General features: G+C 37.4%; 1 protein-coding gene across 2 annotated transcripts in view; it reads left to right on the top strand.

Moving 5' to 3' along the window:
- The window catches only part of aplp1 (amyloid beta (A4) precursor-like protein 1), a 102,993-nt gene extending 81,729 nt beyond the window's left edge, over window positions 1-21,264 (top strand). The window contains exons 4-17 of one of the 2 annotated variants that reach the window (XM_007232534.4): window positions 1,031-1,143; window positions 2,591-2,787; window positions 3,093-3,418; window positions 5,279-5,406; window positions 5,576-5,650; window positions 5,925-6,083; window positions 6,916-7,044; window positions 8,069-8,168; window positions 9,153-9,320; window positions 11,382-11,405; window positions 11,525-11,592; window positions 14,286-14,351; window positions 14,487-14,627; window positions 15,586-21,264. In XM_007232534.4, coding sequence (XP_007232596.2) covers window positions 1,031-1,143; window positions 2,591-2,787; window positions 3,093-3,418; window positions 5,279-5,406; window positions 5,576-5,650; window positions 5,925-6,083; window positions 6,916-7,044; window positions 8,069-8,168; window positions 9,153-9,320; window positions 11,382-11,405; window positions 11,525-11,592; window positions 14,286-14,351; window positions 14,487-14,627; window positions 15,586-15,684 — 1,793 coding nt within the window. In that variant the 3' untranslated portion in view covers window positions 15,685-21,264. Of the gene's footprint in view, window positions 1-1,030; window positions 1,144-2,590; window positions 2,788-3,092; window positions 3,419-5,278; window positions 5,407-5,575; window positions 5,651-5,924; window positions 6,084-6,915; window positions 7,045-8,068; window positions 8,169-9,152; window positions 9,321-11,381; window positions 11,406-11,524; window positions 11,593-14,285; window positions 14,352-14,483; window positions 14,628-15,585 lie in introns of both variants that reach the window. The other variant, XM_007232533.4, reaches the window with a different exon arrangement.
- Window positions 21,265-21,557: the final 293 nt, after the last annotated feature.

Genomic DNA, 21,557 nt, shown 5'->3' with positions numbered 1-21,557 from the left:
TCTGGCTGCTGGCTGCTGGCTTTTTTTCTTTTTCTAAGGATGCAAACATATCTGTTCTTCACTATTACACTAAAAGCAACACTCTTCTCTCACAAAATTCAGGCTGGGTCGTCTATAAACCCCAAAAGTACCTCCTTTTCCCTACCAAACCACCTTCTCTCCTCCGTGACCCGGAAACTGATTTTGTGATGCCATCCAGCCACCTGTTCAAATACTAATAAAACGAAAAAGAAGCCACTGTGTGAAAAAGTGTTTGTCCCCCAAATGTAATAACTGATCAGCAAACCTCAGCAGCAACAACTTTCTTCAAGTCAAGTCAAGAGGCTTTTATTGTCATTACAACTGAGTACAGGTACACAGTGTGATGAAATTACGTTCCTCCGGAACCATGGTGCAACATGGAACAACAAGCAATAGACAACATAAAGTGCAGGAGTGACGACAGTGCAACATAAAACTATAACACTAAATAACAATAAATACAATAAATACAAAAGATGAGACGATTTAAAGACAGGACAGTGCAGTACCGATACGGTATAATAAAGTGTATAGTGAGGATAAGGTGCAGAGATGTGTAACAGACTGTAAGATATAATAATCACAGCAGTTACTGAGGTAGATAGTTTAGTTTTTGAGAGTGGCAGCAAATATTGCTGATAGGGATACAGACATTTCAGTCACTGTGTGCTGAGTGTGTGTGTGTGTGTGGGTGAAGTTCAGTCTTTGTGTGTATAAATGGGGGGGGGGTTCAGTTCAGTTTTGTGTGGGTGTGTTGGGTGTGTGGTGGGTGGGGTGGGGTTCAGCTCTGTCTCTGTGTGTTGAGGAGTCTGAGTGCCTGGTGGATGAAGCTGTTGCAGAGTCTAGTAGTGGAGGCTCGGATGCTTTTACAGCACTCTTCTTTATAGAATGGTTGTAATTCCACCACATTGGAGTTTTTTTTAGCTGAAACATTTGCCTAAAACAGTAAATATGCAGAAATTCCTTCATTTTGTATGGTTTTTATATGTTTTTCTCTCTCCTTCTGCAGTTGGAGAGTATGTCAGTGAGGCTCTCCTGGTTCCTGACCGCTGTCGATTTTTGCATCAGGAGCAGATGGACTCCTGTGAGAGTTACATCTACTGGCACAACATCGCCAAAGAGGTACGGAGCAGCTAAAACATCCCAGCATCAAACATTAATTACAGCTTCCCATTCGGGATCATATCAATAATATATAGTTGTATTATTAAAATAAAATGTACAACTGTATAGACAAAGAGAGATAGATGGGTAAAAACAGACAGACAGATAGGAAAAAAACAACAAAGAAATAGGTAGATAAAGATGATGGATGGATGGACATATAAAAGAGAGAGACACAGACAGAGATGGATACTGTAAACAGACGCTGTAGACAGACATAGAAATACACAGACAGACAGAGATAGATAGATATACAGAAAGATAGATAGAGTGTGTGTTTATATGTGTGTAAAGATCATACGCAGATTTTACTAGACAGTGGTTTGAATTTACAGGATTTTCCACATTAGCTAAATGTTCCACTCTTTCCTATTTATCTTATTTTCTATATAAAAATGTGCACTCACACTCGGCTGGAGGTTTTTACGCCGTGTTTAAAAGTGGTAAAATTTTAATGAGTCTGATCTGAGGAACTGTAGTGCTGTGTTCACAGCACTGAACTAAGCTGAACTGGTGCTATGAATAAAGAGTGAAGTCCTGTGGCCTCCACACGCCTCGTCTCACCAGTGAGCCATTCAGCTTTAGCCTCCACGAGCTGATTAAAGCCGAGTTCATTAGAGAAGCGGGTGGGCTGTATGTTCACCCTGCTCACAGAACACTGGGTCAGCATGCGGAACTGGAGCTTTCTGTGTGCTAGTTTTTGTTAGATGCTGAATTGCTGTCCTTACTGTTGGAAACCCGACTATAGCTTCTTACCAACCGTGAATTCAGAATGCATTCAGAATAGAGCTGCCTATGTCCTATGTCCTTTTTACTGACTTTTACTGACACGTTTAACCAGTGTATAAATAGAAGATGATTACAGCATAAGTTTCTATTTATCTGATTAAATTTTACTTGATTCATTCAATGCTAAATTATGACATATATATATATATATATATATATGAACTCTGTTGGATCGTGTTCTTTATATATCAAATAGAATTTGGAATAGCACAAATACATCATGTTATTAAAGAAGATCAGATTAAATAGTATACTTAATTCCAAATAAAATTGCTTCTTCGTTGAGGAGAATAAGTTGAGTCTACAGATTTATGAAATACTGAAATCATTACATCTAATAAAGCATCAGTTTCAAAAGTTCTGAAACTCTCACCAAATATTTCACAACACAGACAGACAGACAGACAGACAGACAGATATACAGATAGATAGATAGATGTTTGCCATATACCTATCTGTCTATATATCTATCTGTCCGTCCATCTGTCCATTCTGAAAATAGTCATGCACAAACTAATTGAGCTGTTGTGGTGTATAACTCTCTCTCTCTCTCTCTGTATCTCTCTCTCTTTCTCTCTCTCTCTCTCTCTCTCCGTCTCTCTCTCTCTGTCTCTAGGCATGCACAGCAGACAGTCTGGAGCTGCATAGTTACGGGTTGCTGTTGCCGTGTGGTAACCGTTTCCGAGGGGTGGAGTATGTGTGCTGTCCGGGCAGGAGTGGTGCCGGTGGTCGTGGTGAGACAGAGGGAGTGGACACGCCCCAGGGAGCCACCCCACCTCTAGTGTCCCTGGCTGGAGAAAAAGAGGCCACGAGGTACGACACCATTTACTGTTTACTCCCTATATAAATATACTCACTATACGGGCAAAAGTATTGGAACACACTTCTTCATAGGGAGTTTCATGGAGGCATTAGAGTGGCAGCTATGGGCCAAGTCCCATTTTTCTACTGTAGCAATAACACCTTTATTAAGCATTCCCACAGTATGATGCTGCCGCCACCATGTTTCACAGTGGGGATGGCGTGTTCAGGGTGATGAGCAGTTTTCATTTGTGGAGTGCACAACTTAGTATGATAAACTGATGCTTCATAGTGAACTGCTCACTTTTATTCCTCAGTGTGAAGGTGGTGCCCCCCACTCCCAGCCCTTCCCCTGAAACCGACATAGAGGAGGACGACATGGAGGAGGAAGAGGAAGCCGTGGAGGAGGAAGAGGAGGAAGAGGCAAATGAAGAGGAGCAAGCTGAGGCAGAAGAGGAAGAGGAAGAAGAAGAAGAAGATGAGGAGGATGAAGAAGCAGCAGCTGTGGCAGCGAAGGACCCGGAGGAATACGAATATTCCGTTGACTCCGGACCTTATCAGACCACGGACTACATGGATAATTTCTACTACGAGAAATCCGGCAAATCCCCAACGCAACAGCCCCTGACCCGCGGAGACAGCTGTAAGTTACCCCGTCGCACTGACACCCATTCTCTGTTACGTTTTAATTATGTTAAAATTCTACACTATTAAATCTATTTTTAATGTTCTATTACCAGTCAAATGTTTCTTAAGTTAAAATTATTTTTTATTATTTATAATATAATAATTTGTACAGTATTTAACAGTATATAAATATTATGAATGCACTGAATATTTGGCAACACAATATTTTTAAACTCAAATGGGGCAAAAAAGCATTTTTTGTGTTTGCACAGAATTATTAATAGACATAAATATATCATAAATATATCTATCTGTGTCTGTCTGCTTTATCTATTTGTCTGTCTGTCATCTTTATCTATCTATCTGCCTCTTGTCTTTATCTCTCTATCTGTCTTTCTGTATGTCTATCTATTTAAATTGTTCTAAACTTTAAGTCAAATATTTGTTAAATTAAACACCTACTTATGGCATTTATTTTTACTACTTATAATTATTTATACAGTATCTAACAGTATATAAACATTAGGGATGCAACGAATATTTGGCAACACAATATTTTCAAACTCAAATGGGTGAATTGGTAAATTGGCTACTTAAAATTGTCCTGGTGTGTGTAGGTGTGTATGTATCTATAACTGTTTACCCAGACACTGATAGTACTCTAGGTGGACGGTCCTTTCCGGTTGAGAGTACACTGTGCGTGATTGGCTGTCGCTTGTTACTGGTGTATATAAGTGCTGACTGTAAATGTTTGCGTGTAAAACTGTTTGTGATTGTAACACATTCTTGAGTTTCTAGAAAGGAGCTAAAAGCAGTAAGTGTCTGTTCATTCGTTCATTCATAATTCACATCGTCTTGCCATGAGCACAATGGCCAGTATTTAGCCTTATTTAAAAGATAATGTAACACTTCATGAGCTGTTTAAATACTGCAGCTCTATGACGATGTTCTTACTCTCGTGAATGAAATGCACTATTAGTTTATGACCTGAACTCCATGTCCTGCTGTGTATCTCTCCACCAGTTAGTGGCCCAGATACATCTCCACACACCCACACACACATACACACACACACACACACACACATATACACACACACTAACCCACAGGCTGTAAATCTCTGTTTAAAGTTTGAGGCATTTACAGGTCAGTGCAGCAGACTTAAACACACACATACACACACATATACACACACACAGACACCCACACATACACACACACATACACACACACACACACAGACACAGGTATGGATTGGATAGGGCATTTCAGTCTCAGCTCCATCTTAAACTCAATAACCCTGAGTACTGCTCAGACTGTATCTGTATTGATCTACACTCATCCACACCCTCCTCTTTCTCTCTCTCTTCCTCTCTCTCTCTCCCTCTCTCTCTCTCCCTCTCTCTATCTGTTCATATTCCCTCCTTTCTTTTCTATAGATGACTCAACACCTGACTGTCCCGTTATTTAAAGGGGAGAACCCCCCTGATTTTAGCCTTGAAAAAGTATGAAAAATGTGATGGGCAGTTTGTGAGAGGCACTGGGTGATGTATGGGTTTAGAGGCGTGGCAGTATAGGGAGGGCTGACTGACTGAGATGGTTGGACATCGTCAGCAGGGGGGCGGTATTATCGATTCACTGATTTGCATCTTGTGTTGTATCTGCGTACCAAAGTACACGGAAACACCATTCATGTCTAGCTTTATGTGAGCAGCTACAATAAATACAAATCTTTTTATTCCCCCTCTTCTTTGAGTCCCCCCTCATTACCAGCTGTACACATGCATTTCTGGACAAGCTGAGACATTGTACTAATTGAGCAATTCTCTTTCTCTTTCTCTCTCTCTCTCTCTTTCTCTCTCTGTTGTGATGTTAGTGCCCACTCCACGCCCTACAGATGGAGTGGATGTTTACTTTGAAATGCCCAGCGATGACAGCGAACATGCCAGCTTCCTCCGTGCCAAGATGGACCTGGAGGAACGAAGGATGAAGCGTATCAATGAGGTGGAGCATTAGACTTTATTGCTGCCATATATTCAATATTTAAGAGATTTTATAAAAATGTACTTCATGATTAGTAATATTGTCTATTGTCCAATATTTAAATCAAATTAATTGATGTTTTAGGTACTAATAAAGGTCATGTGACTGTCTGTATGTGTGTATCTTTCAGATCATGAAGGAATGGGCAGAAGCAGATAACCAATCCAAGAACCTACCCAAATCTGACCGCCAGGCACTGAACGAGGTAGGCTGACCAAAAGTCCTTATAGTTTAGAAGGTTATACATAAATAGGCAAGTTCAGGATCTGGGGGAACAATTTTTATGTTGTTTTTATGTCATGATAAATTGACGCCTTTGTGTGTCCCATCTGTTGTGCTGTCGTTCTTTTTCAGCCCACTCTTTTTAGACGAAGTAGGACAGGTTTTGTCCCTCACTGCAGTTTTCCTTCCTTATCATCTCTCTCTCTCTCTCTCTCTCTCTCTCTCTCTCCCTCTCTCTCTCTCTCTCTCTCTCTCAGCATTTCCAGGCGGTGCTGCAGACTCTGGAGGAGCAGGTTGCAGGTGAGAGGCAGCGATTGGTTGAGACTCACCTGGCTCGCGTTGTGGCGACTCTGAATAATAACCGCAGACTGGCCCTGGAGAGCTACCTGAGCGCAGTACAGAGCGACCCCCCACAGGTACCACACACACACACACACACACACACACACACAGATACACACACACACACGCACAAACTTTTCTGCTGTAAGCACACAGATTCTGTATTCTCTTGTCTTTACTGTCTGCAAAAAAAATAATTACTTATTTTTAAATACATTTTATTATTAGTTTAATTCATGTATATCAATAATCTTTGAATTTTTTCTTTTAAAATACAATTGTACTTTTTATGTCATAAAACATCAATTAATGTACACATTATGTACAATAAATTGTTCTTTTCATAAAAAAATGAACATTTGTTTTTTACATATTTTTTTAAAATGTACCTTTTAATTAAAACTTTATTAATGTATTAATTCAATTATTTTTAATTGTATCTATATAAATGATAGAAGTAATAATAATAATAATAATAATACTGACAGCAAAATGTTATATTTAAATATTTATATATTTTTCACATTGTAATAAATCTTTGTTATAGACTGTGTAATAACAAGTTATAAAACCACCACCAATAATTACAACATTAATAATAATATGATGATGAAGAAGAGGAAAAAGAGTTTATGATCTAACAATATTGTTATTTATTTTCATTAGTAACAAAAACTATAATTATTATTATTATTATTATTATTATTATTATTAGTACCAACAGCAACAACACTAATAGAAATAGTATATACAACCTAGTACATGTATAAGCTAAAATGTGTTTCTTCATGTTCAGTTTCCTTCCATTATGCACATTTTGTATAATAGGATAGTCCTGATCTCTCTCTCTCTCTCTCTCTCTCTCTCTTTCTCTCTTTCTCTGCACACACACACTCACACACACAGCCGGAGCGTGTGCTGCAGGCCCTGAAGCGCTATCTGGCTGCAGAGCAGAAGGACCGGAGACACACACTGCGGCACTACCAGCACATCGAGTCTGCCGACCCTCAGAAAGCAGAACAGATGAAGTTCCAGGTGACCCGCCTTTACCATCACTGATCCACCAGTTTACCATCTGTTACCAGCTCCACTTCTGTCCATCTACCAGTCTGTCCATTCCTCTACCAGTCTGTCCATCCATCTACCAGTCTGTTTATCCCTCTACCAGTCTGTCCATCCATCTACCAGTCTGTCCATCCCTCTACCAGACTGTTCATTCCTCTACCAGTCTGTCCATCCATCTACCAGCCTGTCCATCCCTCTACCAGTCTGTCCATCCATCTACCAGCCTGTCCATCCCTCTACCAGTCTGTCCATTCCTTTACCAGTCTGTCCATCCATCTACTAGTCTGTCCATCCCTCTCCTAGTCTGTCCTTCCATCTACCAGTCTTTCCATCCCTCTACCAGCCTGTCCATCCCTCTACCAGCCTGTCCATCCCTCTACCAGTCTGTCCATCCATCTACCAGTCTGTCCATCCATCTACCAGTCTGTCCATCCCTTTACCAGACTGTCCATCCCTTTACCAGTCTGTCCATCCCTCCACCAGTCTGTCCATCCCTTTACCAGAATGTCCATCCCTCTACCAGTCTGTCCATCCCTCTGCACCAAAGAAAACTCATACACATAAAAGTCTTATACTGTATGTCCAAATATTTGTGGACATAAATGCATCCAGCTACTTTAAGCCACACCCACTGTTGTCACTGATGTGCAAAAGCACACATTCAGCTTGTCCTTGTAAGTAATCTAAAGAAAGTCCTACCAATTTACAGGTGCACGGGGTTACGTTATGATGATTATGAAGCTTACAGCCAATAAAAAATATTTTAGAAAATTAGAATATTATATAAGACCAATTGGTACTTTTGGCAGTGTGGAAAATGAAGTGGAAAATGAAATCCGCATCTTCATAAAAGTTTGGGGGCTTTATAAGCATTAGACCTGGTGACAATAGATTCACGTTTAGTTGCATCATAGGGTCCTGCTGTATTTTTTGGTAGAAGGATCGGTTTTAAAGTACATATACTACAGTAGTAACATATATTTCTTTCCTGCAGGTGTACACTCATCTCCACGTGATCGAGGAGAGGATGAACCAGAGCTTGGCTCTGCTGTATAAAGTCCCCGCCCTGGCTGAGGAACTCCGTGACGAGATCCGTACGATACACCTTTCTTTTTTCTTTGTTTATTTAGTCCGTGGCTCCTCCCCCTAAATACTGTATGTTTGCAGATTAGAATCCCTCTTATTACATGTTGTCCTCAGACTGGGAGGCTTTAGTCCGTGTATCTTTTCCTTGCTGGGATTTGAAGTGATGATCTCCTCACATTTGATAATGAGCAGCAGTTAGATCGTAGGGCCGGTCCAGAACAAAAACACAGTTCTGAAAAAAGAAACCTTTCTTTTCTTTCTTTCAAACAGAAAACCACATGATTTTAAAGCTCTAAAGTGGAGTGACTGTCTAACTGCCAGTTTTCTGAGAGATTCAGGAGATCATTAGTTTCTAATCACCATCAGAAAGCCTGTGACTGTTTTCACTGAGTTTAACCTTTCTCTTACTGTATTTACATTTTTATAGTTGTTATTTTTATTTATTTATTTTTAATTATTTATATTTTTATTTTGATTCTTATTATTCATTTTATCGTGTTTTATTATCTTACCTCATTACTATGTTATCATTTTCTTTTACTATTATTTTTTTTCTTTACTTTTTATGTTTATTTTATAGACATTTTATTTAGATTTTCATATATAATATGTCATTCCTCTTTATTAAATGTGATTATTTAAAGTGTGTTTCTTTTATTTTCTATTTCTAATGTCTTATCTAATGTTTTCAATCCCTTTTATATTGTAAATCCTTGACTGATTGTAAAAGAGGGTCACTTATCTTGTACTCTCAAGTTAAAATAAAGGTTGATTGATTAATGGATTGATTTACACCACATGATCCTTTATTATCAGGAATCTGAGAATTAGAAGGCGTACCCCACGTCATGATGGGGGGCTTAGAAAACTCAGTAAACAAATTGAGGAGGAGGAGGAGGAGCTTCAGACTAAAGATCATAAACAGTATTTAATCAGTTTTAAGAGCAGCTAGGAGAACGTTTTGACTAAACTATTTCACTTTCTCTCTGTAGAGGAGTTATTGAGGACGGAGAGAGGTGATATCAGTGAGTTGATGACCACCTCGTTCTCTGAGACTCGCACCACAGAAGAGCTGCTGCCTGCAGAGAGTGAGGAAGAGAAGGATGATGAGGAGGAAGAGGAGAGGGCCTTCCAGAACCGGCCCTACCCACCACGCATAGGTATAAAACCACATAAATCAATACATTTCTATAGGTCCCTCCCTCTGAGTCCTATGTGTAATTACATGGTTGTAAATTCCATACCTGAGTCTGCTATGTTTCCAGTGTTGGGAGCTTCAGTGAGGCCCTTCCTACTCCATAGCATGGCCGACCCCATAATCTGACCCCTAGCTTTCTCTGCTGGGAGATTAAAAAATCATAGAGGCAGGTGTTAGTGTGACCAGCCAATAGGGCAGCGGGTTATTAAACACAGGGTTGCCAGTTCAATAGACAGGTTTGTCAAGCTGCCTATGTTGGGCACTAGAGCAAAGCCCTTGTTGATTTCTTGTTTCTTCACTTTCTTATATGGGCAATTGGCTCTATTGTGCATTTGATCTTGTCTGAAATCGTCTAAATTGTAAGTATGTGGGGTGAAAAATACTCAGATGCAGTTTTACAAGCCTATTTACATCACAGTTTTTTTTTTCCTTTTATACAATACTTCTTCTTTTATGGAAGTTCTGCTTTTATATAGTGATTTATGCAGCGTAGAATTGCTTTGTTTTTAGCTCTGTAAAAGGAACATTGTAGTTGTAGTCTGTCTGAACTTTTGCTTTTTTAGCTCATATTTTCATGTATTACTAACTACTTTGGGCAGAAATGTAGCCTTAAGAAGCCTTCTCTAGAGGATGTATATATTAAGACTGACACGACTGTGATGTAACAGTTTTGGGGTTTGAGAATTGGCCTGTTTTTAGGGCTCTGTGTTCAGTCTGCTGGATGTTCCTTTTAAGAAAGGAATCTTGATACTTAATACTTAACCCTTATTATTCAACAAAACCAATATAATTACAATTTGAACTTATTGGACACCTTTAAATATATATATATATAATATATTTTTTTTCTAATGGAGCTTATTCCTGAGCAGCGCTCTGAATTAAGGCATCCAGTATTAAAGCATCAGGTGTTTTAAGGGGTGTGTCCCAATTGCATATTAATTACTAATACTAACTAGATTTTTTTTTTTTAATAGAGTATGAAGTGTAGATCACATAATGACAATAAATACTAAAAAATAGAATAGGGGAGCTACTCACTTCTGGAACAGTATTAAATAGGCAACAGGTGGCAGTATATTAGCAACATATACAAACACAAAATGTTACAAATATTAAACAAACTGATGAAGAACACTTCATGCTTCATCACTTTCGGTTTAGTACAGAACAGGATAGTATGGTAATAATCTGTTTACTAACCTGCCAAACCCACAATATGACTAGAATAACTGTCAGGTAGACCCAGGCAGGGAGACGAGGAAAGCGGACACAAGTGCAGGTAAGAACAAAAGGAAATATTTAATAAATAAATAACAAAGATAAACAAAGAAACAAGTAAACACGTAACAAAGATAATAAACCAAAATAAACGAGGGAGACTAGAGAACATAAACAAACTAGAGATAATAATAATGATAAACAAACAGGGAATATCTATAAGGAGCAAAACTAGAAAATAAACACAAAGCAGGGTATATACAAGAGAATAACAAGGGAAACTAGAAATAAACAGGACTAGGAAGACTAAACTGAGCAGGGCAATAAACAGGGAAAATAACAGGGAACAGAGGCTATGAAAAACGGAGAAACTACGAAACACGGAGAGACAAAACAACAGGGGTTAGTGCAAAGACCGACGGAGGACAAGGTGGCAGAGGAGGGCTCTTCATAGTAACATAAAACACACTAGAATTAGAAACACCTGGGGAAGGGGCGGAGCTACAAATGAGAAACACATGGTGGAAATCTACTGACAAGAGACACAGAGGAGTACAGGTCACATGAGGAAAACACACAGAGACATGAGACAGGGCTAAGACATGACAATAACTATGTAGTACATACCTTATATTATTGTTATGTAATGCAATTGGAACACAGATATATTTCTTCTTATAATTTGATAAGCAGTATATTATAGATAAGCAGTCAGCAGTGTTACAAAGCAAATTTCTGTCTCTATAATAATCTGCTCATCTAATTCTCTCTCTCTCTCTTTTTTCTCCATTAACTATATAAGACCCTCAGCCAAGCAATAAGAAAGGTAAGACTCTGAACGAAACCTATATATTTGGGCTTCCAGTGTAATATTGTATTATTGAATTCTGTTATATTGTGTGATATATTATATTTAATGCATATGGTTTTACTCTCTGTTCACAGTGTCTGCTGTGGATGAGTATGATTACGCCACGTCTGAGAGACCTCCTACTTACGAGTACGAGGAGAAGGTAAAAATACAGCACCTCCTAAACTGTTATATCTCTACACAGGGTGGATAGTCACCCATGTGTTATATGCGAATATCTTTTTTAATACATGAGAAAAGAAAAGAAAACGTTAGAGAGAAAAGGGAACCCCTGAATTTGAAAATAGCATTTTTTTTTAACGCCTGGAAAGTTTTTGGAAAAATCAAAATACCCAGAAGGTTTTGAAAAATCATGGAAATTTGGTCTTCAAATCTTTAGTTTTCCATTTATAGACAAAGAAACGCTTTTTTGAGCAAACAACTAGAGGTGGGCGATACCGGGAATTTTGGTATCGATCCGATACCAAGTAAACGCAGGGCCAGTATTGCCGATATCGATACTGATACCGATACTTTTTAATATTTAAGCTTTATAGATCCAAATGATCCAAAAACCTAGGATATAATTTCACCAAACATTGTACGTGATAACAAAATACTTTAGTATCACAATCAACATTTTTTGTTTAGAAACAATGGAACAGTAACAAAACAAAGTTTAAATATAAAGTTAAAAAATATTAAAAAATAAAATAAAAATTCTCCCCTCACTAGACATCTTTTCTAGTTTCTTTGTTTCTTTTTTTTAATAGAATTGTCATTTGGAAAAACAATAAAAAATAAGGAATCGTCTTCCTTTCAGTGCAATTCAAATGCAAGTTTTTCTTAAATAAACAGAGTGTAAAAAAATATCACTCAACACAAATCTCCTGAGGTAGAGGCGTGTCGACTCGAGGAGAGCGCTGAGTGGGCGGGGCCAGGCTGAGCCTACCTCCGTGGCGGTTTAGCTGGCTTTGCTGAGCCATGTGACGCATGTGCAACAACAAGAGACCAGAGAGTAGACTGTGGTGAATCCTCGTGCGAAGCAGTCAGTGCGTGCGGCAGAGAAAAAAGCTTGAATATCGATATTTTTACACGAGTATTGCTCAATACCAATACCAGCGTTGGTATCGAAATTATCGATATTTGGATCGATCCGCCCACCTCTACAAACAAATACATCAGCTCAGAGTTAATTCAGTAATTTTAAGCCTACACAATAGAGCTCTAAGGATCTGACATACATTTCATTATTAAATAATGTGTTTTAGGCCTACTATAATCAATTTTGATGATAGCTTTACATGATTTTTGGTTTTATTATCCATGTCTGCACTGATGTTGTAAGGTTATTGCCTTAAAGGCATCGAATGATAAAAATCATGATAAAAATCACATTGAAAAAAGACATTTATTGCACAATGTATAAATTTTGAACTTCTGTTAAGTTCTAAACAAATAATATATAAATACAACCAAGATTATTATATAAGCACATTCCTAAAGTGCCTAAATAAATAGAGAAATCACAGAACGATATATTAGATTAAATATTAAAATAGTTTCCAAACTGGGTAGTTATCAAACAACTAATCCACAGAGTCCATATTGCCTATATAAATCAAAACAGGTTGCCAAATACTAATACATTTTCCACTGCAGCCTGCCAAAATGTATCAATTTACTTTTCTACAATCAGAAAACTGCATTATGTTTTTCACCCAATTTTTAAAAATTGGATTTTTATTTTCTTTTTCCACTTGAGTAACGTAAGCTGTCTTGCCACAGTTTATGTATGTTTTCCCCAGATAAACCTCATTACGAGAAATATATCGCTACTATAGGCAAAAGCTGGATGACCTGCTTAACACTCCTGAAAAAAATCAGAATTTCAAAAAACAACATTGTAGTTGTAGTCTGTCTGAACTTTTGCTTTTTTAGCTCATATTTTCATGTATTACTAACTACTTTGGGCAGAAATATAGCCTTAAGAAGCCTTCTCTAGAGGATGTATATATTAAGACTGACACGACTGTGATGTAACAGTTTTGGGGTTTGAGAATTGGCCTGTTTTTAGGGCTCTGTGTTCAGTCTGCTGGATGTTCCTTTTAAGAAAGGAATCTTGATACTTAATACTTAACCCTTATTATTCAACAAAACCAATATAATTACAATTTGAACTTATTGGACACCTTTAAATATATATATATTTTTTTTTTCTTTTTCTTTTTCTAATGGAGCTTATTCCTGAGCAGCGCTCTGAATTAAAGCATCCAGTATTAAAGCATCAGGTGTTTTAAGGGGTGTGTACGAGAAATATATCGCTACTATAGGCAAAAGCTGGATGACCTGCTTAACACTCCTGAAAAAAATCAGAATTTCAAAAAACAACCAATTTTAGACAAAACCAAAACATGTGCGCATGTGTTGCTATTTCTGACATCTGTCACATATTTGGAAAAGTCAGCTTTTTAAATAAATGAGTTAGTGACTGAATAGTTGTTTGTGCTGGACTTACACAGCATGTAGGTGTTATAGACATATTTAACCACTAGAGGTCAGTACTGGATTAAACTCAGTACATAATTCAATCATTTGAAAGAAAAACACTTTAAATCAAATTAAATTATATTTATCTATAAAAAATATTATTATACAATTGGATGTATTTTCTTTAGAGGCCATTACCATGATTTCAACACCCCTCAGGGTGGTCAATCTCATGTGTATGATGTATAAGAATGTATAAGATGTATAAGATGTATATGTATGAGCTATAACTTTATTATTATTATTATTATTATTATTATTATTATTATTAATAATAGTATTAAATTGTATCTCTCTGCTCTTTAGATCAACACCTCAGTGGAGCTGAAACAAGTGGTCTACAAGTCTCCAGGAATCCAGAGAGATGAACTGGTAAATACTGTTAATGTATAATAAATACTGTATAATAAGCGTCGCTGCTGAAATCGGATATAACTATTACTATTATTACTATCACCATTTCTCTCTCTCTCTCTCTCTTTCTCTCTCTCTCTCTCCCCTCAGCAGCCAGACGTTCTGGAGACGTTTAACCGTGGAGCGATGGTGGGGCTGCTGGTGGTTGCTGTGGCGATCGCTATGGTGATGGTCATCAGTTTACTGCTGGTCCGCCGTAAACCGTACGGCACTATTAGCCACGGCATCGTAGAGGTAAGATTCTGTTATTACTGCTCCACAGCTCAGTACTGCATAATACGTATAAGAAATATAACTGTGCAGTATGGCATGGTAATCTGTGTGGGATGTAGCTTCCGAATCTGCCCACCACCATTCCTCCAGTCCCATTTCCACACTCAAGGTTGCCAGGTAATGGACGACAACACGAAAACAGTGTGCTGCGGCCATGGAAGTGGGCGAGCTGGCTATTTTTCTGCTTAACAAGTAATCACTGAGCTTTAGTAAGGTTGCTTGATTAGCTACAGAGTGAAACTCTCTCCAGTGTTTGGAAATTGGGACTCCTATAGTATAGATTTTACACACTCAATCGGATTGTTCCTTTAAATACTAATTTACTGTATTTTTTTTTTCACTATAAGATGCACTATTAATAAATGTCTATTTTCTGGTCTGTTTTTCACTAGATTATAAAGTGCATTAAGCGACACTAGTAAGGAACAGGGGTGCTGCTGCATGTTTTTCTTCTAATTCAGCAGGTTCTAGCCGTTACTAGCAGTTCGTCCCAGTTTTTAGCAGTTTGTTTTAACACATTGGAACAGTGAAAGAGCTAGCACTTAGCATGGTTAGCGATTATTGCTAATACTGCTCCAGCAGTGCTAGCAGGAGTTATTTAGCAGCAGACTACAGGCCGATAAAACTCACCTCTTAAGAGTGGAAGTAAGTGCTAGTGCTTAGTGCGATTAGCGGCTAATGCTAATTTTGCTCCAGTCTTGGTGCTGGAGAAACTTCACTGAAACTCCTGTATAACTCTATACTTCAGCGGAGTGGCTTTACTGCTCCTTAATACCTGACTGATTGAATTTATACACAAGGAGCACCGGATTATAAGGAACACTGGCGATTTTTTGGAAAATGAAAGGATTTAAAAAGCATTTTGACATGTAAAAATATGTTTTTCTCTCTTTCTCTCTCTCTCTTTATCCACTTCCAGGTCGACCCCATGCTGACCCCAGAGGAGCGGCAGCTCAGTAAGATGCAGAACCACGGCTACGAGAACCCCACCTACAAATTCTTTGAGCAAATGAACTAAAGGAGCCACGATCGTCCTGCAGCTACACCCCCTCGCTCACGTCCCGTTTACTAGCAGGGGTTCCATACCAACCCTCCCCTCCCCGTATACTGTATGTACGTTTCCATGACCGACGTTCAAAACGATAAAATCCAACATGGCACGCAGATAGGGAGTTTGCACTAAAACGTTACCGTTAACCCAAACACGCATCTCTCTCCACACACCAGGAGAGACGTCTAATAAGCCAATCGGGGAGTAAATATATAAATATATACAGTCAGTATATAAGTGTGCGTGTGTGTATAAGCGTGTGTAAATTATTATTCATATTATTATCATTTGTTTTTTTTATTTGTAAGGATTCTGAAATCATTAAACGCACTCTGAAGGCTTCTTACACCCGATATATTCCATACAGTCATCCAGAAGCACTGAAACTGTGAAGCTGTTTCATAATTTCAGCTGAGCAGAGTCTAAAATTAAAATTATTCATAGCATTTTTTATTTCGTTGAATTTTTTTTCATTTGAAAACTGTGATAGGGATGAAATTCTATATATTTTTTATTTTTTATTCATGCAAATCTGTTTGTGAGCATTAACGTAGCCCCCAAAACGTACAAAAAAAAGGTACGTACAACTTAAAAAACTGTATTTTTACGCGCTCTCTCCGTCTCAGTGCATAAGTGAGAACGGATAGGTTAGTGGTCTTTGGGTGGGGAGAACCATCTCTCAGCCATTTCTCACTCTGGTTGCTTTGTTCACTTGTTGAAAAAAATAAAATAAAAAAGAGAAAAAATATATACAAATATATATAAAAAAAAAAGAACCCAGTCATCGCTCCGAAAACATAAAAAAAAAAACATATCGCAATCTTAATCGATTAGTGCTGAAGTTATCAATTTTTTATTGATTATCCTCATTTATTGTACCGCTTCTTAGGAAAAAAAAAAAAAAGAAAAAAGTAAAAAAGGAGTAATCTGCAGTCCATTAAAGTTCAAGTTAAAGTTAAAGAAGAAGAGCATGCTGAAATTTGGTGTATGATGCTATAAACGTACTTGTGTTGTTCCTGTTTTTTGCTTTTGGATGGACTTAAAAATGTCACAGTTAGACGAAAAACGTGTACATAACTGAAAAGGTAACTAGAGAAACTAGACGTTTTTATTCGTTAATTTGTACCGATGCGATGTGTGGCGTATCAAACTTTAAAGATGACTTTGTGCTGCTCACACACACACACAGAGAGAGAGAGAGAGAGAGAGAGAGAATAAAAAAAGACTAAAAAAATAAATAAATAAATACAATTTCCTAACATGGCTGAATGAAAACGGACTGTTGTATAAACCAGCACAAGACAACGACACAGGTACCTTTGACTGAATGTATCTTTAGGTAGACTTCGACTCCATCAGCTTCTTATTTTCCGGGCCGCGCGCGTGGTCTGCTAGTACTCGGTAGTGAGTAGTTTAGTTGGACTTTGCTAGGCTGTCTGTTTCACATCCGGTAGTTCTGAAGCGTCGCTGAGTGGTGATCTCTTTCCAGAGGAGTTTCGTAAGAAGGAACATGGCGGCGTTCGCTCCGGTCCGAGGACTCGCTGTGGGGACCGTTTCTGATGCGCGGCGACCGATAGCCGAATTTCTTCGATAGCCGAGGTTTACGTTTACGTCGTCTGTTGTTCACCATTTCGATGCTAGCTCACGATAGCGAGATATGTCGGTGTCTTTGCTGTGGTGAAACTGCTTTAAAAAGAAACAAAGAAAAAGAAACAAAAAGGAAAAAAAAAAAAAAAAACGAAACAAAAAAAAATAACAACACTACACCGAATGTTAGCTTGTTAGCTTGGAAAAACAAAAGGAACATCTTAGCTTAGCAACTTAGCTTTCGGAAATAAAAAACGTTCTCGTTTCTTTTGTCGCGAGACTCGGCTGACATTCCTTTTCCTTCCTCCCTTCCCGAAAAATAGTGGCAAAGAAGCTGAAAACTGAAACCAAAACCGTTTTATTATCACTACCTTCTATCTTTTGTGACTAGCACTCTATCTTTTTTCTATCTTTCATCCGCTAAATACAGCTAAACTGTAACAGATATACCACAGAGATTCGAAAAGAACTGAGATTTGAGTCATTTTCAAGCTGATTTCTCAACATTTTAAGACGTTTATTGGACAGTTTGCTTGGTAAACATTTAAATAGGTCATGGTAAGGGTTTCTACCTTTTGTGACTAGCAATTTTTTTTGTCCGCTAAGCTAAATGAGAACATTTGAGATTTGTGGAATTTTCAACCTAATTTCTTAATATTTTAAGAACTCCAACTGTTAGTTTGGGGAAATTTGAAAAGGTCAGAAAATGACTAGAAATCATAATAATTTCAATGGTTTCTCCAATTTTTTTCATCCGCTAAACTAAAATGTAACAGATACTCCATTGCAAATAAAGATGATTTGAGATTTGTGGAATTTTCAACCTGGTTTCTCAATATTTCAAGAAGTTTCTTGTCCAGTGTTTGATGAAAACCAACAGTTACTTTGATAAAATTTGAAATGTTTAGAAAATGATTAGAAATCGTATAAATTTCAAGGGTTTCTACCATTTCTTTCATCTGTGAAGTTAAACTATAATTGGTATACCACAGCAAATTGTGTAGATTTGGTATTTGTGGAATTTTCAACCTGATTACTTCATATTTTAAGAAGTTTTTTGGCCACTTTTTGATAAAACCCAACAGTTTGCTTGTTAAACATTTAAATAGGTCAGAAAATGCCTAGAAATTGTAATAATTTTATTGGTTTCTACCATTTCTGACTAGCACTTTTTTGTCATCCGCTAAGCTAAACTGTAATAGATGTTCCCAATTAAAAAAGCCAATCGAAAATTATTTGAGATTTATCTAATTTTCCACCTGATTTCTCAATATTCTGACAGTTTTCTTCTTTAAAACTTTAAAACGATCAGAAAAATAGAAGCCAATGACGATTCTCTTAAAATTTGCTCCTTTACACCTTTTTTTTTTTCAATTTATCACAATAAAGGGTTGCTAAAATAACTGTTTGGCAACCACAATCAACCACGGGCTAAAGGAACACCAAATAGAAATTAGTTTGAATTTTTTTGCTTATCGTCAAAAACTGTTATTGTAAAATCTTTCCAAATGTCAGTAATGGATCAAAACAGGTCCTACTAAGTTTTAGGACACACAGGTTGATTATTTGACACATTTACCTATTTAAAAAATATTGTTCTACTTTCGCACCAATTTACACGGACCTGGCAGCGCTATAGTAACGTAGACGACATCCTCCTCCCCCTGTAAACACTGTACAGACTACTTTAGTGTAGGATGCAGTAGGTTAGCGACATTCTCACGTCACATTCTCAGTAGTTTATTGGCCTCTTACGTATTAAACTATTAAATGCATAGAACAGTAAAACAAAAAAAAACTGCTCGTTTAGCCCCAAAGACTCACGCGTCAGTCCGCACTTCATCTGAAGGATGCTAGTCGAGGCGTGAAGCACATTTATAAGGCGCACGTTTCACCTAACGTTTCCTTTCTACGAGTTCTAAATCCTCGTCGTAAGTCCTTACCGAGGCATCCACAGATTAGCTTGTTCTGTGCTGTTCACCATGCGCTGTAAATCTGTCTGAGTCATTAGTAGGAATAGTACGGTATATTCTTGTCTGCATTAAGATTTATGAATGTTCGTTGCATCGCCTTGGTAGATTTACAGTATCTTATGAATGTGTTTCGATTAATCCTAAATTAGGATCCTTGACGTAAAGCGTGGCACTGATTCCTCTCTTCCTTTTACTTTACTGATTCTAATTTTTGATTTCCGTTTTTTTATTTATTTTTATCTCAGCATTGAGCCGATTTAGAGCAGTGTACTCTATATATATATATATATATATATATATATTGAGCTGCAAGTTCAAAGTAAACTTCTCAAGATGACCCCCAAAAAAACCCGCCCCCTGATCCCGCCCCCATCGCACACCTCCTCCTTCTCCTCCCCTTTCTGCCCCCGAACCCAATGGAAATGTAAACAGTGTACTGAAGATTTAATTGCTGCATTATTGCCTTTTTCAACGCTGTGTTTTGGATGTAATTATATATGTATTTTTTATTTATAAGTCATTCTCAAATTGGACTTCGGGTCATGCTTCTCAAAATTGGTGCTGTTCGCATTGGTTTCCGTTCATATCCGAGTTGAGGAAATGAGGAAATGAGGAAATCTTGTTATTAGTCGATTAGTGAAATTAAGTAGTTTAAGTGATTTAACTGGGCTATGAAACTTATAAAGCACAATCGCATTCCAAAAAAATTGTTTCATTCTCATCTACGTATGTAAAAAAAGTGAAAGGCTCACCGATTTCTCAACGTATTCCTAAATCAAAACTTCCTAAACGTTTTTTCAGTAAGCCAAAAGAATGGGATGGCATGTCGAGGCAGGAGTTACACTAAAATCTGAATGCAGTACTGAATGCAGTACTTAATAAGCCCCCGTTTCAATGGCAGAACTGTGGCAGGTGTGATGAAACCCATTATTAAAATAAAAAAATTAAAAACATCACGCAGCGTTCGTACATCATATTAAGATTCCGTAATGCATTAAATAATAATAATAATAATCCGGAAACAGCAAGAAAAAGCTGGTAACACTTTCTTTGAACGTCATCTCTATAAGACTCTATAAACATACTCATAACACATTATAATGCATTCATAAGGCATTATAAACATGGCTATACATATTTATAAAAATGTATAATTCATTATAGCAATGTTTATTATGCATCATGAACTGTGATTATAATGCATTAATAGCTGGAGTGTTTATAACATGTTATACATCAATACCAAGACACTCAGTCCCTGCTTGCAGACTTTATCATCACTAAAAAAGCTTCCAACTTATAAACAGACCCTCAATAATCCTATAAATATATTTTTAACCACTCATGAATTATTATTGTCTTGAATATAATATTATTTTTGTCTATTATAATGTATTATAACAGGTCTTTGTGCGCTCTAAGTAAAGTGCCAGACTTTCTCACTCATTGTAGGACTAGATTATTAAAGATAGAGATATACTATTTTAACATATATATTTTAAGCACAGCTTAAAATGTATTATGATCACAGGTCATAATGCTTAACAAACATGTCTATAATGGGTTATGCATTATTATAAACATTTACAGCCATGTTTATAATGCCTTATAAATGCATTATAATATGTTATGAATGTGGTTATAGCGTCTAATAAAGATGACGTTCATAGAAAGTGTTACCAAAAAGCTGCTTTCATTCGAAGCGTTTGGTGAACCTGTGCTCTAAAGGGTGGATGTAAAGATTCTGCCAGTGCTTTAGTTGTGATTCAAGATTATCGTGAATGAAACGCAGAAAATAAGCTGTACGTTTTCCAACGTTTTAGAGTTTCGCCAAAGAAAGAGGTGTTCACTGGAAGGTCCAGGTGGAAGGCTGTGTTCCGGTTGGAGTTTAATTGGGATGCATTGTAAAGAGCAAGCGATCTGAGAAGTGGTTTGGCTGATTGTACTTTCATTAAAATGTTAATAAAATTACAAATGACCCACAAAATACTGAGAGTCGAGTGTTTTTTTATATATATTTTTTTTTCATTAATTTTGCCCAATTAAGACTTTTGCAAGCATTCAAGAATAAAAGAATAAAAACTATAATTATAACAGAATATTAACAGTGTGATGATATGTTGTGCTGGTTCAAATCCCAGGCCATCCTGCTTGTCCATCAGCAGCCGGAGTCCGAGAGAGTACAGTTGTCCATGCTCTCTATGGGTTGGTGCTTCCAACATCTGGGTCTCACATATCCAGACTATGAAGGAACACTTAAGGAATCATGTAGTAACTTTT

Source organism: Astyanax mexicanus, chromosome 18 (assembly GCF_023375975.1).
Source record: "Astyanax mexicanus isolate ESR-SI-001 chromosome 18, AstMex3_surface, whole genome shotgun sequence".
In the NCBI taxonomy this organism is placed as follows: Eukaryota; Metazoa; Chordata; class Actinopteri; order Characiformes; family Acestrorhamphidae; genus Astyanax; species Astyanax mexicanus.
This window is presented reverse-complemented; position numbering and strand designations above follow the sequence as displayed.